The sequence below is a fragment of the Aquarana catesbeiana genome, linkage group LG07 (genome assembly GCF_042186555.1).
Source record: "Aquarana catesbeiana isolate 2022-GZ linkage group LG07, ASM4218655v1, whole genome shotgun sequence".
NCBI lineage: Eukaryota > Metazoa > Chordata > Amphibia > Anura > Ranidae > Aquarana > Aquarana catesbeiana.
The window spans coordinates 120,752,589-120,770,613 of record NC_133330.1 but is presented as its reverse complement, the minus strand read 5'-3'; the positions used below and the strand labels follow the sequence as shown (position 1 = coordinate 120,770,613).

At 44.3% G+C, this 18,025-nt stretch overlaps 1 protein-coding gene across 2 annotated transcripts in view; it reads left to right on the top strand.

Moving 5' to 3' along the window:
• Positions 1 to 18,025, top strand: part of CACNA1I (calcium voltage-gated channel subunit alpha1 I) — a 3,871,666-nt gene that overhangs the window by 2,533,678 nt on the left and 1,319,963 nt on the right. For both annotated transcript variants that reach the window (XM_073592660.1, XM_073592661.1), the window contains one exon: positions 9,583 to 9,692. In XM_073592660.1, the coding sequence (XP_073448761.1) occupies positions 9,583 to 9,692 (110 nt within the window). The remainder of the gene's footprint in view (positions 1 to 9,582; positions 9,693 to 18,025) is intronic.

Below are 18,025 nucleotides of genomic sequence, written 5' to 3'. Positions count from 1 at the left end.
TATTTAGGCAGACCCTATCACTACATGCTTTGGTGAATTCATCCATATATAGGACCACAAAAGAGGTAGGTATAGCATGTATGGGTGTGGCAAAGTCAGCAGAGGATTGGTACCGGTTGAGGGAGCGAGGGTTCAAAATGATTTTGGGACTCCAAAAAAAGCCTCTGGCATTCTGCATGAATTTAAGGACACAAATAACATTTGTACACATTTTAGGGAGTATTTAGGGTAAAGCACTACTATGGAGCTGACAAAATACATTGTTAAGTGACTAGGCTAGATGTGTATGGGCCCAGGATAGCATGCTGGGGAGGTTAGTGAAGGTAAATATGCATGAAGGACAAAAAAGGAAGTTTAAAAACTTCCAGCATGCATGAGAACAAAGGAGACATTCACAGCATATTACAATCATGGTAATTAGGGAATGATGAAATAAATACAATACATTAGCAAACATTAAATACATATAATGTGATGTTAAAGGAGAAATCTTACCTTAATATAGTCCTTCTGCAGGACCTGAATGATGGCAGAACAGGTCTCTGGAATAATGATTCCCAGAGCCTGGGGGGAGATACCTGTCGAGAACTTGATGTCCTGCAGACTTCTCCCCGTCGCCAAGTACCGCAATGTGGTGACTAGCCTCTGTTCAGGAGTGATGGCTTTCCGCATGCAGGTGTCCTGCTCCGTAATATAAGGGGACAGCAAAGCCAACAAATGGTGAAAAATGGGGTCCTTCATCCGGAGATAATTCCTGAAATCATCAGGGTTATTCTCACGGATCTCCCGCAACAAAGGCATATAAGAGAATTGGTCACGCTGGAGTAACCAATTCTTCGTCCATGAACTTCTCCCCGCCTTGTTCATGGACTGGGCTTGGGTCAAAGTAAGAACCCTAACACTAAGCCCCTGCATAGCACGAACTCTACGACGAGTACGTACCCGCAACATGGCTTCAAAACGGTCGGCTGATCAGAGCGAACTAACAGAAAGCACTTAAAATCAGAAAGGCCTGAGAAGAGCGAGCTGAAAATCAGAAATCAGCGGACAAGAATGCACTGAAGAATCAAATACGTACTATAAAATACACACTGAAAAACAAATGCGAACTGACTACACACACTGAAAACCAGATACGAACCCACAAGCACAAACTGAAGAGCAGTAACGATCTGAAAAGCACGAGGCTGAAAAGCGCGAATGGTCTCTCACCAAACTTCTACTTACACGAGATAGACTTGAGATTAGTAGAAGGAGCCCAAAGGGTGGCACACTTGGTATTGAACTTCCCTTTTATAGTGCCGTTGTACGTGTTATACGTCACCGCGTTCTTGACATTCGGAATTTCCAACAACATTTGTGTGACCGTGTGTATGCAAGACAAGTTTGAGCCAACATCCGTCGGAAAAAAAACATGGATTTTGTTTTCAGAATGTGTGATCGTGTGTACACGACATTAGACGTACATCTAAAAGGACACAACATACAGGGATATGGGAAATCATTATAGACACTGATACACATACATCTTCACAGGTTGAACTGGGTGGACTATTGTCTTTTTTCAGCCTCACAGACTATGTAACTATGTAATGCTGCATAATACAGTACAAATAGAGTTTTAGATTAATTACCCCCCCCCCAACAGTTAAAGTGATTGTAAAGGCTGAAGGTTTTTTACCTTCATGCATTTTATGCATGAAGGTAAGAAACCTTCTGTGTGCAGCATCCCCCCGCAGCCCGCCTAAAACTCACCTGAGACCAATCTCAATCCAGTGATGTGCACAGGAGCCTCGGCTCTCCCGGGTCTCTTTCTCCTCATTGGCTGTGACACAACAGCAGGAGCCATTGGCTCCCACTGCTGTCAATTACAGCCAGTGAAGAGAGAGTAGGGAGGTGGAGGCAAGCACACAAAAGTGCCCCATAGCAATTGGGTTGTTATTGGGGCACTGGTCAGGGGAGAGGAGCCAGGAGCGCTGGCAGGGGACCCGAGAAGAGGAGGATCTGGGCTGCTCTGTGCAAAACCACAGAGCAGGTAAGTATGATATGCTTGTTATTTAACAGGTTCCCGCCTGGCCTATTGTAGAATGATGGCCATGTGGGACCGCTATTGTTCTGGCAGGATGTCATATGACATCCTCCCATTCTTCCTTTGGGAAAAAGCGTATCACCGATCATGGTAAAGAGCCAATGATGTAGACTCTTTACCACGGCTCTTTAACATGTGATCAGCTGTGTCCAATGTAAACAAATGCTGGTTATCTGCATTTCCTTTCCTCAGTGCTATCAGTGTCTGAGAAAAGGAAATTTGATAAGTGACTTTCCTGTGACAGGGGCATTTAGACTGAAAATCAGGGCACTGATCATCAGTGCCCTGATGATCAGTGCCCATCAGTGCCATCTATCAGTGCCCATGAATGCTGACTTATCAGTGTAGCCTCATCAGTGCCTTTTCACCAGTGTGCATCAGTGCAGCGTATCAGTGCAGCCTCATCAGTGCCCATCAGTGCAGCCTATCAGTGCCCATTAGTGCAACCTCATCAGCACACATCAGTGAAGAAGAAAAATTACTTATTTGCTAAATTTTATAACAGGCCCAAAGAAAAAAGTTTTTTTTTTCAAATTCCTTTTTTTCCATTTGTTTAGCAAAAAATAAAAAAAACAGTGGTGATTAAATACCACCAAAAGAAAGCTTTATCTGTCTCAAAAAAATGTTGCAAATTTTATATTGTTACACTATTGCTTGACCGCGCAATTGTCATTCAAAGTGCAATAGCATTGAAAGCTGAAAATTGGCCTGGGCAGTAAGAGGGTGAAAGTGCTTGGTATTTAAGTAGTTTAGAGCAGTGGTCATCAACCCTGTCCTCAGGACCCACTAACAGGCCAGGTTTTATATATTCCCTTGGGGAGACGCAGACTAGAATACTGCAATCACTGAGCAACAAATAATATCTCCTGTGACGTATTTAAGTTATCTTGCAAACCTGGCCTGTTAGTGGGCCCTGAGGACAGGAGTTGATGACCAATGGTTTAGAGAAAAAAAAAACATTTAGCCACTTTAATGCTGGACACTTTCACCCTACCCCTACTTTCCTACCCATGCAAATTTTCAGCTTTCAGCTCTGTCCCAATTTGAATGACAATTGCGCGGTCATGCAACGCTGTACCCATAGGACTTTTTTTTTTACAGAAATAGAGAAACGAAAAAAGACCGAACTTTTTTTTTTTAAAAACGTGTTTTTCTTCATTTCTGTAAAAAATTTTGCAAATAAATAATCCTTTCTTCATAAATTTAGGCTAAAATGTATTTGGCTACATTTCTTTGGTGAAAATAACACAAATCAGTGTATATTATTTAGTCTGTGTGACAGTTATAGAGTCCACAAATCATGGTACACACAGTACTGTATATCTGAAAATTGATCAATCCTGATGTACTGAAGGCCTATCTCATTTCTTGAATCCCTAAAATGCCAGAACAGTACAAATATCCTCCAAATGACCCATTTTGGAAAGTACACAGTCTGAGGTGAGAGGCATGGTGAGTTTTTTGAAGTTGTGTTTTTTTGTCACTTTTTTTGGAAAACAAAGGAATTTAAAAAAAAAATAGTTTTCTTTCACAATTTTCTTTTTTTTTTAACATACTTTTATCAGTGCAGTGCAGCGTCGTCAAATGACTACTGTGGCGGTGATCAGAGACACTGACTGGTGACAGTATGTAAAAAAAAAACAAAAAAACAAACATTTTTTATATTTCTTAAAAATTTTCTTAAATATGTTTTTTTTTTTCTTTTTTATTACATTACATTCTTTTTACATGAGCAAAACACTGTTACCATAGTAACACCGTACTACAATGGGGAGGTTATCAGGATTTAGATTTTCATTGATTTTTGCTGTTATAAGCAACCTCTTTTTCTAAATGAAATCTATTCATTCAGTGTTTACTATTTACTATTACTATCACAGCTAATCATAGCTGTGATTGGCCACAGCTAATCACATAGAACAGATAGTTTGTGATTGCCCCTGTCTGTACCATGTGATCACTTTGACCAATCACAGAGATCAACGCAATAGTACATAATGAATGGTATGAATGGATGCTACCCATTGTGTACAATTGTCATGTAATCTGCTGTGATTGGTGACAGCAATTGCATGATACCCGCAGCAGGCTGGTACACTTATCTGTTAGATCTGACAAATCATGATGCAGGTTGGCCCGTGGGGCACATGCAAAGCACATTCAGTGAAGGACGTCATATGAAGTCCACCCAGAAAGGCGAATGTCCCGTCCAGCCATCATTTTACTATAGGCAGAGCCTATAGCCTATAATATCACTTTATCTACTCCAGTCAGTTCACATGGGGATGTTTATTGCAGAAACTAGGGGTTATTACGTAAGCTGACACCATTGCTGGGGATTAGGGATGAGCCGAACACCCCCCCTGTTCGGTTTGCACCAGAACATGCGAACAGGAAAAAAGTTTGTTCGAACACGCGAACACCGTCAAAGTCTATGGGACACGAACATGAATAATCAAAAGTGCTAATTTTAAAGGCTTATATGCAAGTTATTGTCATAAAAAGTCTTTGGGGACCCAGGTCCTGCCCCAGGGGACATGGATCAATGCAAAAAAAAGTTTTAAAAACGGCTGTTTTTTCGGGAGCAGTGATTTTAATAATGCTTAAAGTCAAACAATAAAAGTGTAATATTCCTTTAAATTTCGTACCTGGGGGGTGTCTATAGTATGCCTGTAAAGGGGCGCATGTTTCCTGTGTTTAGAACAGTCTGAAAGCAAAATGACATTTCAAAGGAAAAAAAGTAATTTAAAACTACTCGCGGCTATTGCATTGCCGGTCCGACAATACACATAGAAGTTCATTGATAAAACGGCATGGGAATTCCCCACAGGGGAACCCTGAACCAAAATTTAAAAAAAAAATGACGTGGGGGTCCCCCCTACATTCAATACCAGGCCCTTTAGGTCTGGTATGGATATTAAGGGGAACCCCGGCCAGAATTTAAAAAAAAAATGACGTGGGGGTCCCCCTAAATTCCATACCAGACCCTTCAGGTCTGGTATGGATTTTAAGGGGAACCCCGTGCCAAAATTAAAAAAGGCATGGGGTCCCCCCAAAAATCCATACCAGACCCTTATCCGAGCACGCAACCTGGCAGGCCATAGGAAAAGAGGGGGGGAGGAGAGAGCGCCCCCCCCTCCTGAACCGTACCAGGCCACATGCCCTCAACATTGGGAGGGTGCTTTGGGGTAGCCCCCCAAAACACCTTGTCCCCATGTTGATGAGGACAAGGGCCTCATCCCCACAACCCTGGCCGGTGGTTGTGGGGGTCTGCGGGCGGGGGACTTATCGGAATCTGGAAGCCCCCTTTAACAAGGGGACCCCAAGATCCCGGCCCCCCCCTGTGTGAAATGGTAAGGGGGTACAAAAGTACCCCTACCATTTCACTAAAAAACTGTCAAAAATGTTAAAAATGACAAGAGACAGTTTTTGACAATTCCTTTATTTAAATGCTTCTTCTTTCTTCTTTCTTCTATCTTTCTTCATCTTCTTCTTCTTCTCCGGTGTTCTCGTCCAGCATCTCCTCCACGGCGTCATCTTCCCTTCTTCTCCTCGGGCTGCTCCGCATCCATGATGGCATGGAGGGAGGCTCCTGCTCTTCTCTTCATCTTCTTCTCTTCTTAATCTTCTTTTCTTCTTCTCGTCTTCATCTTCTTCTCTTCTTCATCTTCTTCTCTGGGCCGCACCACATCCATGCTGGCATGGTGGGAGGCTCCCGCTGTGTGACGCGTCTCCTCTTCTGATGGCTCTTAAATAATGGGGGAGGGGCCACCCGGTGACCCCGCCCCCCTCTGAAGCACGTTGACTTGACGGGACTTCCCTGTGATGTCACAGGAAATGCCACAGGGAAGTCCCGTCATGTCCCGTGCGTCAGAGGGGGGCGGGGTCACCGGGTGGCCCCACCCCCCGTTATTTAAGAACCGTCAGAAGAGGAGACGCGTCACACAGCGGGAGCCTCCCACCATACCAGCATGGATGCAAAGCGGCCCGGAGAAGAAGATGAAGAAGAGAAGAAGATGAAGAAGAGAAGAAGATGAAGAGAAGAGCGGGAGCCTCCCTCCATGCCTTCATGGATGCGGAGCGGCCCGAGGAGAAGAAGGGAAGAAGATGCCGCGGAGAAAATGCTGGATGAGAACACCGGAGGAAGAACCAGAAGAACCAGAAGAAGAAGAAGATGAAGGAAGATAGAAGAAAGAAGAAGCATTTAAATAAAGGAATTGTCAAAAACTGTCTCTTGTCATTTTTAATATTTTTGACAGTTTTTTTAGTGAAATAGTAGGGGTACTTTTGTACACCCTTACCATTTCACACAGGGGGGGCCGGGATCTGGGGGTCCCCTTGTTAAAGGGGGCTTCCAGACTCTGATAAGTCCTCCGCCCGCAGACACCCACAACCACTGGCCAGGGTTGTGGGGATGAGGCCCTTGTCCTCATCAATTGGGGACAAGGTGTTTTGGGGGGCTACCCCAAAGCACCCTCCCAATGTTGAGGGCATGTGGCCTGGTACAGTTCAGGAGGGGGGGCGCTCTCTCGTCCCCCCTCTTTTCCTGCGGCCTGCCAGGTTGTGTGCTTGGATAAGGGTCTGGTATCGATTCTTGGGGGAGGCCCACGCCGTTTTTTTTTTTTAATTTTGGCGCGGGGTTTCCCTTAATATCCATACCAGACATGAAGGGTCTGGTATGGAATTTAGCGGGACCCCCCACGTCATTTTTTTTTTAAATTTTGGCCGGGGTTCCCCTTAATATCCATACCAGACCTGAAGGGCCTGGTATGGAATTTAGGGGGAACCCCCACGTAATTTTTTTTTTTATTTTGGCCGGGGTTCCCCTTAATATCCATACTAGACCTGAAGGGCCTGGTATGGAATTTAGGGGGACCCCCCACGTCATTTTTTTTTTTTAATTTTGGTTCGAGGTTCCCCTGTGGGTAATTCCCATGCCGTTTTTATCAATGAACTTCTATTCGTATTGTCAGACCGGCAATGCAATAGCCGCGAGTAGTTTTAAATGACTTTTTTCCTTTGAAATGTCATTTTGCTGTCAGACTGTTCTAAACACGAGAAACATGCGCCCCTTTACAGGCATACTATAGACACCCCCCAGCTACGAAATTTAAAGGGATATTACACTTTTTTTGTTTGACTTTAAGCATTATTAAAATCACTGCTCCTGAAAAAACGTCAGTTTTTAAAACTTTTTTTTGCATTGATCCATGTCCCCTGGGGCAGGACCCAGGTCCCCAAACACTTTTTATGACAATAACTTGCATATAAGCCTTTAAAATTAGCACTTTTGATTGCTTCCATACACTTTTAAAGGGTGTTCTGCGGCATTCGAATTTGCCGCGAACACCCCAAATTGTTTGGCGAACTTGCGAACAGCCGATGTTCGAGTCGAACATGAGTTTGACTCGAACTCGAAGCTCATCCCTACTGGGGATTATTGTTGCAGAAACTGGCACTGATGCTGGGGGATATAATTGCAGAAACTGGCACTGTGTCAGGGCTGGGCTCAGCCCTCCCTTCTCAGTGCTCAGCTGTCGGTTTATTGAGAGCACTCATCGTTCCACAGTGCCTCACCTTGTGATCATTTCCTGCTTGTCAGCCAGCCCCTTCTGGCTATTTAAACTGCCTGGTCCGTTTCTCCCATGTCTTCGCCTTGGTCAACATATCTGAAGATTATCTGCTGTGTTCCTTTTGAAGACTTGCCTGACTGACATCCCTTCTGGTTCCTGATCCTGTTTGCTGTCTCCGACTATGCTGATCTCTGGCTTCCTGATTTACTGGCTTGCACTGACTACCTGCTTTGATTACCGAACCCTAGCTATGTTTGCTTTTTGTACCATTCTTACCACTATATTAAAAGGTGCGATTTTTACTGCATTTTCTGTCTCCGTCTGATTCATGGTTCCTGACACACTCCTGCTGGGGGTTATTATTGCTGCTACTGACACCAATGCTGCGGGTTATTATTGTGCAAGCTGGTGGGTATTATAATGAAAATGGACTCTGATGTGAAAAGTTGGCTCCTGATGTAAAGGGGACCCTTCGTGTAAGGGGGCTCCTGATTTAAGGGGACACTGCTGATGTGAAGGGTTACATCAGAGTTGATGTAAAGGAGGAGCTCGTGATAGATAGGAGAAGTCCAGATGTCAAGGGGGATATCTGATATAAAAGGGGACTAAGCCTGAGTTCACACTGCTGCGGTGCGAGACACTGCATGTAATTCGCACAGGAATCGCAGGACATTCCTGTGTGAATTGCATGCGGTGTCCCTAGGGTGCAATTTGAGCCATGGATTTGTATGGCTCAGATGCACCACATTCGCATCAATCTGGTGCAGGACCCTTTTTTTGTCCACACCAGAATCGGATCGCAGGGGCATTCACACCCATGTAATCCGATTCTGCAAATTGCGCTGTGTTTTAAATTTACACTACATCTAGTGTGAACCTAGGCTAAATATACTTTGTTTAGTACTGGCAACAAAGTATTCCTCAGCTCCTGACTGTAACTGAGTGTATACATCTCCAGAAAGGGAGAGTGGGAGGGGGTCTGAGTCAGTCCACCATGGTTGTACTTGCCCTCTGGGCCAAAAGTTGTCAGTCAGCCGCTGATTAGACCCATAATGTCCCATAAAGAGTGCCTGTCACCTACCCAATGCTATCACATAAGGGTTTATTAACCCCTTGTGATAGCAATCAAGTAAAAACAAATAAAAAAAAGAATTAAGTTTAAAAAAAAATGTAATTATAATAAAATATATTAAAATGAAAAAAGCCTCCCCTGCCCCTCACACATATCACTGCGAATGTCAGAGTGAGAACAATAACTCTAGCACAAGAGTTTCGAGTTAACTGTAAACTAATGAGCTGTAAAGGCTTTTTAAGCATCACCTATGTTGAGTTTAAGACATGGAATATTTGGTATCTATTTACTCGATGCAACCTCATATTTTATATTTTAGCTAAAAAATGGGTAATATATTGTGTTTTTGCACTAAAATTTATTTTATTATATTTTTTCATAAAAATTTGCATTTAATAAACAGTTGCGCAAATATCATGTGACATAAAAATTTTAACCTTTTTAATCTACAGGGCCTCCGCTTTCAGAAAATATATAATGTTCAGGTGGTTTAAGTAGTTGTATTGTCAAAAATGTGGATTTTTACATGTATATGAAAATTAAAAACAATTGCACTGGAGCCGAACTGGTTAAATAAAGCCTATAAAGTGTAGATATGCACTACCCTATTAAATCTGGACATTATGGTGATATAATATTGGTGTCGTTATTTTCACTTCATTCAGTAAATCTGCTTTTGATTAAATCATTGAATCATACTCCTTCGACTACACATGATGGTGTGTTAACAATGAACTAGATTTACTATATTTAATCACCCCTACACAGATTTGACAATGAGACCAGATTTTTACTGCAAAACACCCTTTACAGTAATTAATACTTTTTCTTAATTTTTCTTTTTGCAGTCCCTTGAAGTTGCCCTGAAGTACTGCAACTACATGTTTACTACAGTCTTTGTACTTGAAGCTGTGATGAAACTGGTGGCATTTGGATTTCGAAGATTTTTCAAGGACAGGTAACTAACTATTCTAAAAGTTCTCAAGTTACTGTTACTGTTAAAGAAACCCTATAATCACATTATTATAAAGCAGCCCTATTGTGATGGATGAATATGAATTAATAGAAGAGCTAAAATTACCAACACATATGGAGTAAAATGTTCTAAATTCTCTTCAGTGCTGGCTGCTTGACCAAAATTGCAGGTCTTTTATAACATATAAACAATCACTGATTCACATTATGAAGGCCACAGTGCCCTTGTGAATGAGCCCTAATACCCAGTGGCGTATCTAGGGTATGGTAGCCATGGCAAGTGCCATGGGCGCCATGGGGGGGCAGCAAAAATGCCACCCCCGCACAATAAAAAAGTCCCACCCGTCCTCTCACGGCCACCTCCTGCACTGATCTAGTCCCCGGCACAACGGCCAGCCTCTTGGAGCGCGACACCGGCACAGCACTTCACTAGCAAGTGAGGAGGGAAGTGACAGGTGCCCCCATGGGGGCTGATGAGTTGACTCTGGCCAGAGTGATGTCTACATAGCCGTAGGGTAACTGGCTGAGGCAGAGCCTAATGCTCCTCTGTGCAGCTGCTTCATCTTCTCCCCGGAGCGGGGTCTCCCGGGTCTGTGTGACGTCACGTGACTGTGACGTGGACGGTGATGTGACGGTGAGGACTCTGGAGGAGAACCTGGAGGCTGGAGAAGAGAACACTAGGGAGAAGTTCAAATGCATGTCACTAGAGAGAAGAGAAAAAATTGGAACCCCCAGGCAGCAGCACCTGGAAGGATTAGCACTGCAGCCTAGAAGCAGGTACTAGTACAGTACTTAAGTCATCAGTCAGTCACCACGATCTTGAGCATCAAATATAGTGCCCAAACAATATGGATTAAATAAATATGCTTAGCCATAGATATCATAAATAAAGTGTAATAAAGTGATTTGTGCAAGTAGTACCTGCTTTTGTACAAATCACTTTGTTACACTTTATTTATGATATCTATGGCTAAGCATATTTATTTAATCCATATTGAGCACTATATTTTATTGGCTGCTTGCTTCTGCTTGGGCCTGGCACACATGTGCGATTCTGCGTGTGTCAAGCAGACAGGTCCGGCGCTACCATTAGGCAAACTAAGGGGTTCCCTTTAATATCTGTACCAGACCTGAAGGGCCTGGTATGGAATTTGGGGGACCCCCACGCATTTTTTTTTTAAGTTTTGGTTCGGGGTTCCCCTGTCGGGGAATCCCATGCCATTTTTATCAATGAACACTATGTGTATTGCCGTACCAACTATTCATTATAGCCGCGAGCAGTTTTAAATGACTTTTTTTCCTTTAGAAATGTCATTTTGCTGTCAGACTGTTCTAAACACAGGAAACATGCGCCACTTTACAGGCATACTATAAACACCCCCCAGGTATGAAATTTAAAGGAATATTACACTTTTATTGTTTCACTTTAAGCATTATTAAAAACACTGCTCCCGAAAAAAATGGCCATTTTTAAAACTTTTTTTTGCATTGATACATGTCCCTTGGGGCAGGACCCAGGTCCCCAAACACTTTTTAAGACAATACCATGCATATAAGCCTTTAAAATGAGCACTTTTGATTTTTTATGTTCGTGTCCCATAGATTTTAACGATGTTTGCAAATTTTTTGCCTGTTTGCATGTTCTGGTGCAAACCGGAAGGGGGGGGTGTTTGGCCCATCCCTAGTCACTATTCCATCAGCTCGTGTCATTCTGATGCAAATGGAGCAGAATGTAAGTCTGAGGAGATGGAGTGAAACATGCAGGCAGGTGTGTGTCTCTCAGCCGTGCTGTGACCCTGCTACTGGTAAGTTTTTGTCAGTGACAGGATTGCTAGTGTGGCAAGGACCTAAGAAAGAGAGATTAAAGTACTTACCTATCCTGAAAAAAATATGTTCCAGCTTACCTCTATTGCTTTTCACATACCTAGTAGCATTCTATAATAGAATGAGCAGATTACAGTACAGATTCTACTCTACAGCATATAATTTGATCATAAAATATAAAAGAACTACATTGCAGAATCCCTCCTCCTAAAATTAACTGACAATGAGAAGGCAGCATTAAATAAACCTATATCGAAAGAAGATTTTTACATAGCTCTTAAAAATCTGCCAACCAGTAAAGCACCAGGGCCTGATGGCTTTGCCTCAATTTATTATAAGACGTTTAGACAAACTTTGGCCCCCAAATTTGTGGCTGCATTTAATTCAATATTACAGGGCTATTCTCTCCTAAAAGATACCTCTCATGCACATATTACGGTACTGTTGAAACTGGAAAAAGATCCCTTGCACTGTGCCAGCTACAGAACAATATCGCTTTTAACCACTTCCCGCCTGGCCCATAGCAGATGACAGCCTGGCAGTGGTTCAGTTATCCTGACTGGGCATCATATGAGGTCCAGCAGGATAACATGCCACCGTGCACCCGCCGGGGCGCACATCGCGGCAATCGGTGGAGTGGTGTGTCATTCTGACACACCGCTCCCCCGATCTTGGTAAAGCGCCTCCGGCGGAGGCTCTTTACCACGTGATCAGCCATGTCCAATCATGGCTGATCATAATGTCAATAGGAAGAGCCGTTGATCGGCTTTTCCTCACTCGCGCCTGACAGACGCGAGTAGAGGAGAGCCAATCGGCGGCTTTCCTGACTGGGGGGTCTGCGCTGATTGTTTATTAGCGCAGCCCCCCCTCAGATGACCACACTGGACCACCAGGGATCGCCACTAGGACCACCAGGGAGAGAGGCAACATGTGGATGGCCAGGTATGTACCTCATGGCCATCCACATGTGCCCAATGTGCCCAGTCAGTGCCCAATCTGTGCCAATCAGTGCCCACAAATGGGCACTGATTGGCACCAGTATATTGCAGTGATGCCCAGCAATGCCACCCTTAGGGGCATCAGTGCCACCAATCAGTGTCATCAGTGCCACCCATCAGTGTCCATCGGTGCCACCTCTCAGTGCCAATCTGTGCCCATTAGTGCTCACCTATCAGTGCCCATCCGTGCCACCTATCAGTGCCACCCATAAGTAACCATCAGTGCCACCCATAAGTACCCATCAATGCCACCTACGGGTGCCCATCAGTGCTGCCTATGAGCACCCATCAGTGCCACCTATGAGTGCCCATCAGTGCCGCATACCAGTGCCACCTATCAGTGCCCATCAGTGCCGCCCATCAGTGCCCATCATCAGTGCCCGTCAGTGCCACCTCATTGGTGCCACCTCATCGGTGCCCATCAGCGCCGCTGTATCAGTGCCCGTCAGTGCAGCCATATCAGTGCCTGTTATTGAAGAAGAAAACGTACTTATTTACAAAAATTTTTAACAGAAACAAAGAAAAACTTGTTTTTTTCAAAATTTTCTGTCTTTTTTTATTTGTTGCGCAAAAAATAAAAAAGGTAGAGGTGATCAAATGCCACCAAAAGAAATCTCTATTTGTGGGAACAAAATGATTAAAAAATTGTTTGAGTACAGTGTAGCATGACCGCGCAATTGTCATTCAAAATGCGACAGCGCTGAAAGCTGAAAATTAGTCTGGGCGGGAAGGTGTCTAAGTGCCTGGTATTGAAGTGGTTAAATGCGGACTTGAAGTTTACAAAAATACTAGCACTAAAACTTCTACCGTACTTGGAGAGGGTTATCTATTTCGATCAATCAGGTTTTGTGCCTGGCAGAGAAGGGAGGGACAATATGACTAGAGAGCTCAACCTTATTCATCTTTGTAACCCCACTTCATTTCCTGCGCTCCTTCTGTCTTCAGATGCTGAGAAGGCATTTGATAGGGTAAGTTGTGGAATTATAGGAGTGTCTTTCAGCATACTGAAATGGGAACAAATGCAATGCGATGGACAGATGCCTTGTATGACTGCTCGGTGGCTGCATGGGGCTAATGGGGCTATATTAACTGACTTTACCCTAGAAAACTGAACCCGGCAGGGCTGCCCCCTCTCCGCTTATTTTTATACCCACCCTGGAGCCGTTGTTATGTCAAATTAGCTTAAATCCAGATATAGCAGGGGTACAGGTGGGGAAGGAGTGCCACAAAGTAGCTGTTCAAAGTAGTGGCCAATCCAGAAATATTGTTACCCAAATTAATTAGAGAATTATATTCTTTTTCACAAATGTCAAACTATAAAATTAATTTATCTTGAAAAATCTGAAGTAATATTTTTTACAATTAATGAAGACAGAATATCTACCCTGAAGTGGAGTTTTCCATTTAGATGGGTGTCAGACAGACTCAAGTATCTAGGCATCCATCTTACGCAGATTTAGAACATGTTCCATTTCTAGGTCCGTCAGAATTTTCGAAAAAAAAGGCCTACACACGATCGGTATATACGATGAAAAGCTTCCGTCTGACTTTTTCTGTCAGTCTGCTCGTGTGTATGTAGCATAACACACACATGGTTTGGGAAAAAACATATCATAAAGATCATAGGCATACACAGCCTATTGCATTTTTGTGTGCACTCCAAAGCTCAAACACACATCAACTCTTCTTGGAAATCTGTCCACAAGGTTTAGGAGTGTGTATATGGAAATGTTTGACCATTCTTCTAGAAGCACATTTGTGAGGTCAGGCACTAATTTTGGACAAGAAGGCCTGGCTTGCAATCTCCGCTCTAATGCATCCCAAAGGTGTTCTAACAGGTTGAGGCCAGGACTTTCTGCAGGCCAGTTAAGTTCCTCCACCCCAAACTTGCTCATCCATGTCTTTATGGACCATGCTTTGTGCACTTGTCCAAATCATTTGGTGGAGGGGGGATTATGGTGTGGGGTTGTTTTTCAGGGGTTGGGCTTGGCCCCTTAGTTCCAGTGAAGGGAACTCTTAAGGCATCAGCATACCAAGACATTTTGGACAATTTCATGCTCCCAACATTGTGAGAACAGTTTGGGGATGGCCCCTTACTGTTCCTACATGACTGCACACCAGTTCACAAAGCAAGGTCCACAAAGATATAGACTTAGCAAGGGTGGTGGAAAATTAACTTCAAGTGCAATAATTCACATTATAATAGTAACTAAAAAATATAAAATTGAGTGTAACAATCTACATAATAAAAAAAGTCCAAAGTGCTACAATGGTGTGAACCTCCCAACTAAAACGTTGTTGCACTTGAAGTTCATTTGTACTGCAATTATCTGTAGAGGGGTTTCTACCATCCCTGCTAAGATTTTATTTGTTATGTCTTTGTAGCCATGGTGTGAGCACTACTGACAAACAATCCGCCAAATCACCCCACTGCCAGACTTCATGCATCCTTTCCAGAGGCAATGAACAGTCATTTGCGAGCTTTGTTTTTGTTGTTTTATTGGGGGGTACAACTTAGATAGGGATTGGGATATGGGATGCCCATAGAATGAATCATTGCCATCATATTTACAGGTTTCAATATACTTTGATCTGTTTAGAGCCTGAAGATAGAATGTGCACACTTGACTAAGTAGAAATCTTCTCCTGCAGCTCCCTGCAGACTGTTACTCCCTCTGCATCTCCTATGTAGACTATTGCTCCCTGCATCTCCATGCAGACTGCTGTTACTAATGCTGCATACACACGACCGGGCTTTACGGCATACTTGGTCTGGCGAACCAGAGTCCGTCGGACAATTCAATCGTGTGTGGGCTCCAGCGGACTTTTTTCCCCAAAAGTTTGACGGACCTAGAAATTAAACATGTTTCAAATCTTTTTGACGGACTCGAGTCCGGTCGAAAAGTCCGCTCGTCTGTATGCTAGTCTGGCGGACAAAAAACGACGCTAGGGCAGCTATTGGCTACTGGCTGTGAACTTCCTTGTTTTAGTCCAGACGTACGTCATCACATACGAATCTGTCGGACTTTGGTTAATCGTGTGTAGGCAAGTCCGTTCATTCGGAAAGTACGTCGTAAAGTCCGTCGAAAAGTCCGCAGGACAAAGTCTGCCGTAAAGTCCGCTCGTGTAGTTCTCTTCACCACCTGCCCAAACTTGCTTCTCCTTGCACACTTGGTTTCCTTCTGCACAACTTATAGTTACATTAGGGTATAACACATCCTCTTCTAATGGGTATGAAGAACTCAATCTGAATAAGCTACTCTACTGGCTCTAGTGACTCGCTGCTACTAGGCCTGAGACCTGCAGAACTTCTCCACAGAGGCCTAGTAGGTTAAAGTCTTTGTTCTAGGAAATGGACTACTGCTCCCAGCCAGTCCAACTTGCAAATCACGTGTTCCCCAGCCACACTGATTTGACACACACATCCCCACAGTCTCTTCTCTGATCCAGGATTCTTCACTATCCACCATGTGCATGATGAAGGCTCTGCTAGTGACCGTGTAGAAGCAGAGTTCCCTTACAGAATCCCTGGCACATCCTCCAGCCATCCACTGTGGTAACACTCACCGACCTTCCATCCTTCCAGTCCTGAGTCCTTGATGAGGAACTTTCCCAGATCATGCCTTCCGACAGCTTCTCCTGCCCTCTCTGCTCCAGGAGCTCCCTGCCACCGACCGTGTGGTGACAGAGACATTGCCGATGACCATGTAAAGGCAATGTTACCTCACAGTTCTCCAGGGCCTCCTCCTGCGATTCCACACCCCCCCAGATGGGGGTGTGATTCTGCAGCTGTCTAGCACTCCATTCCTCACATCACCCAGTCGACTACTCCTCCCCAGCAGCATGTGACCTCAGCATACATAGGAGGCCCACCCCCTGCCAATGCCAGTTAGGGATTGGTCAGAGCTCCCACATGTGCTGCCTGCCACTCCAGCTCTAGGCCCAGCCTCCTCTTCCAGAACATTCTCCCTGGCAGCAGGGGAGGCCCCTTAGAGTGGGGCCCCGGTGGTCCCACCCACTGCTACTCTAAACAGTCCCAGCCCCAGAATAAAAACAGACAGGCCTAGCATGCAGCATAAGCCTGCCTAAATTTGCCTGTGCTGAATAAACCTAGTAAAACAACCCTTACTTAGCACCTACCTTCTGGTAGAGGGTGCTACATTTTGTTTTCAGTTTGATGTGTATTATATGTGAAGTTGCATATAACAGAGACCCGTATTGTGGTAATATTGAAGTTTATTGCGATTTCCATACATTAGAGGGTTCCACCATTATTGTTAAGTTATTGATTAGTGGGTTAGCGCTGCAATTTTGTTTTTGTGGTGTGGGGACACCTAACAGTGCTTAGCGGCAGGCTTTTTACTGACACTTTTTTATTTTACCTCTAGTAGTTTATTGTAAATAGCAGTGTGACTACCTATTATACTAAAGATTGGCATGTGGCGTTAATAAACATCAATGGATTTCTGTTGTGCTCCACTAAACCACCCCCCCGCCCATGGACAACGTGCCTGACTGCTGAGTTCATCTTCTCATCCCTGCACTCAGTGCACTGATGGGCACTAATAGGTGGCACTGATTGGCAGCACTGATGGGCACTTATAGGTAGCACTGATTGGCACTGATAGGCAGCACAAATTTTTAGCACTGATTGGCTGCACTGATGGGCACTGATTGGTGGCACTGTTAGGCAGAAATGATTGGCAGCACTCACTGGCACCGATAGGCAGCACTAATGGGCCACACTGATGGGCCCTGATTGGGACTGATTGGCATCACTGATTGGTAGCACTGATTGGCAGCATTGGTGGGCATTAATTGGCAGCACTGATAGGTGGCACTGATTGGCAGCATTGATTGGCACTGCTGATGGGCACTAATGGGCAGCACTCATGGACACTGACAGGGTAGAGGGAGAGATTCACATGCAGCAGATAGTGAAGCTTGCAAGAGCCACTCAGTGTGTGACACAGTCAGGTAATGTAACTGCTTGCAGGGAGAGACTAGCTGTCACAACTCAGCCATGATGACAGGGATGGGTGAGACGGAGCAGTTATCAAAACACCAGCCAATGATTGGGCTGCTTAAGAAAGGGGGAGTGGCCACATAAATGTAGCGACCTGACCAGACCCCATCCCATTGGCAGGTGTTTTATAGCTTTTCGGTCCCACCCACCCCTGACATCACCGCTGAGTTTTGACAGCTGGTCTCTCTGCATGCAGTTACATTACATGACAGTTTGACACACTGAGCGGCTCTTACAAACCTCACGATCTGCTGCATGTGATACTGTTTCACAGGCAGCGCGGGCTATACATTTCTAGGATGCATTTCAGAGCAGATCTCAGGAGACAGCACAGGGTGATTAGAATGTGCTCAGGCACACCCTGTGCGCACGCCTATGCTAAAGATGAATGTGCTCCCCAGACTAAGCTCTTTCAGATTCTTCTGGTGACAGTTCTGAATAGGTTCTTAAGACAAATTAAATGAGAAT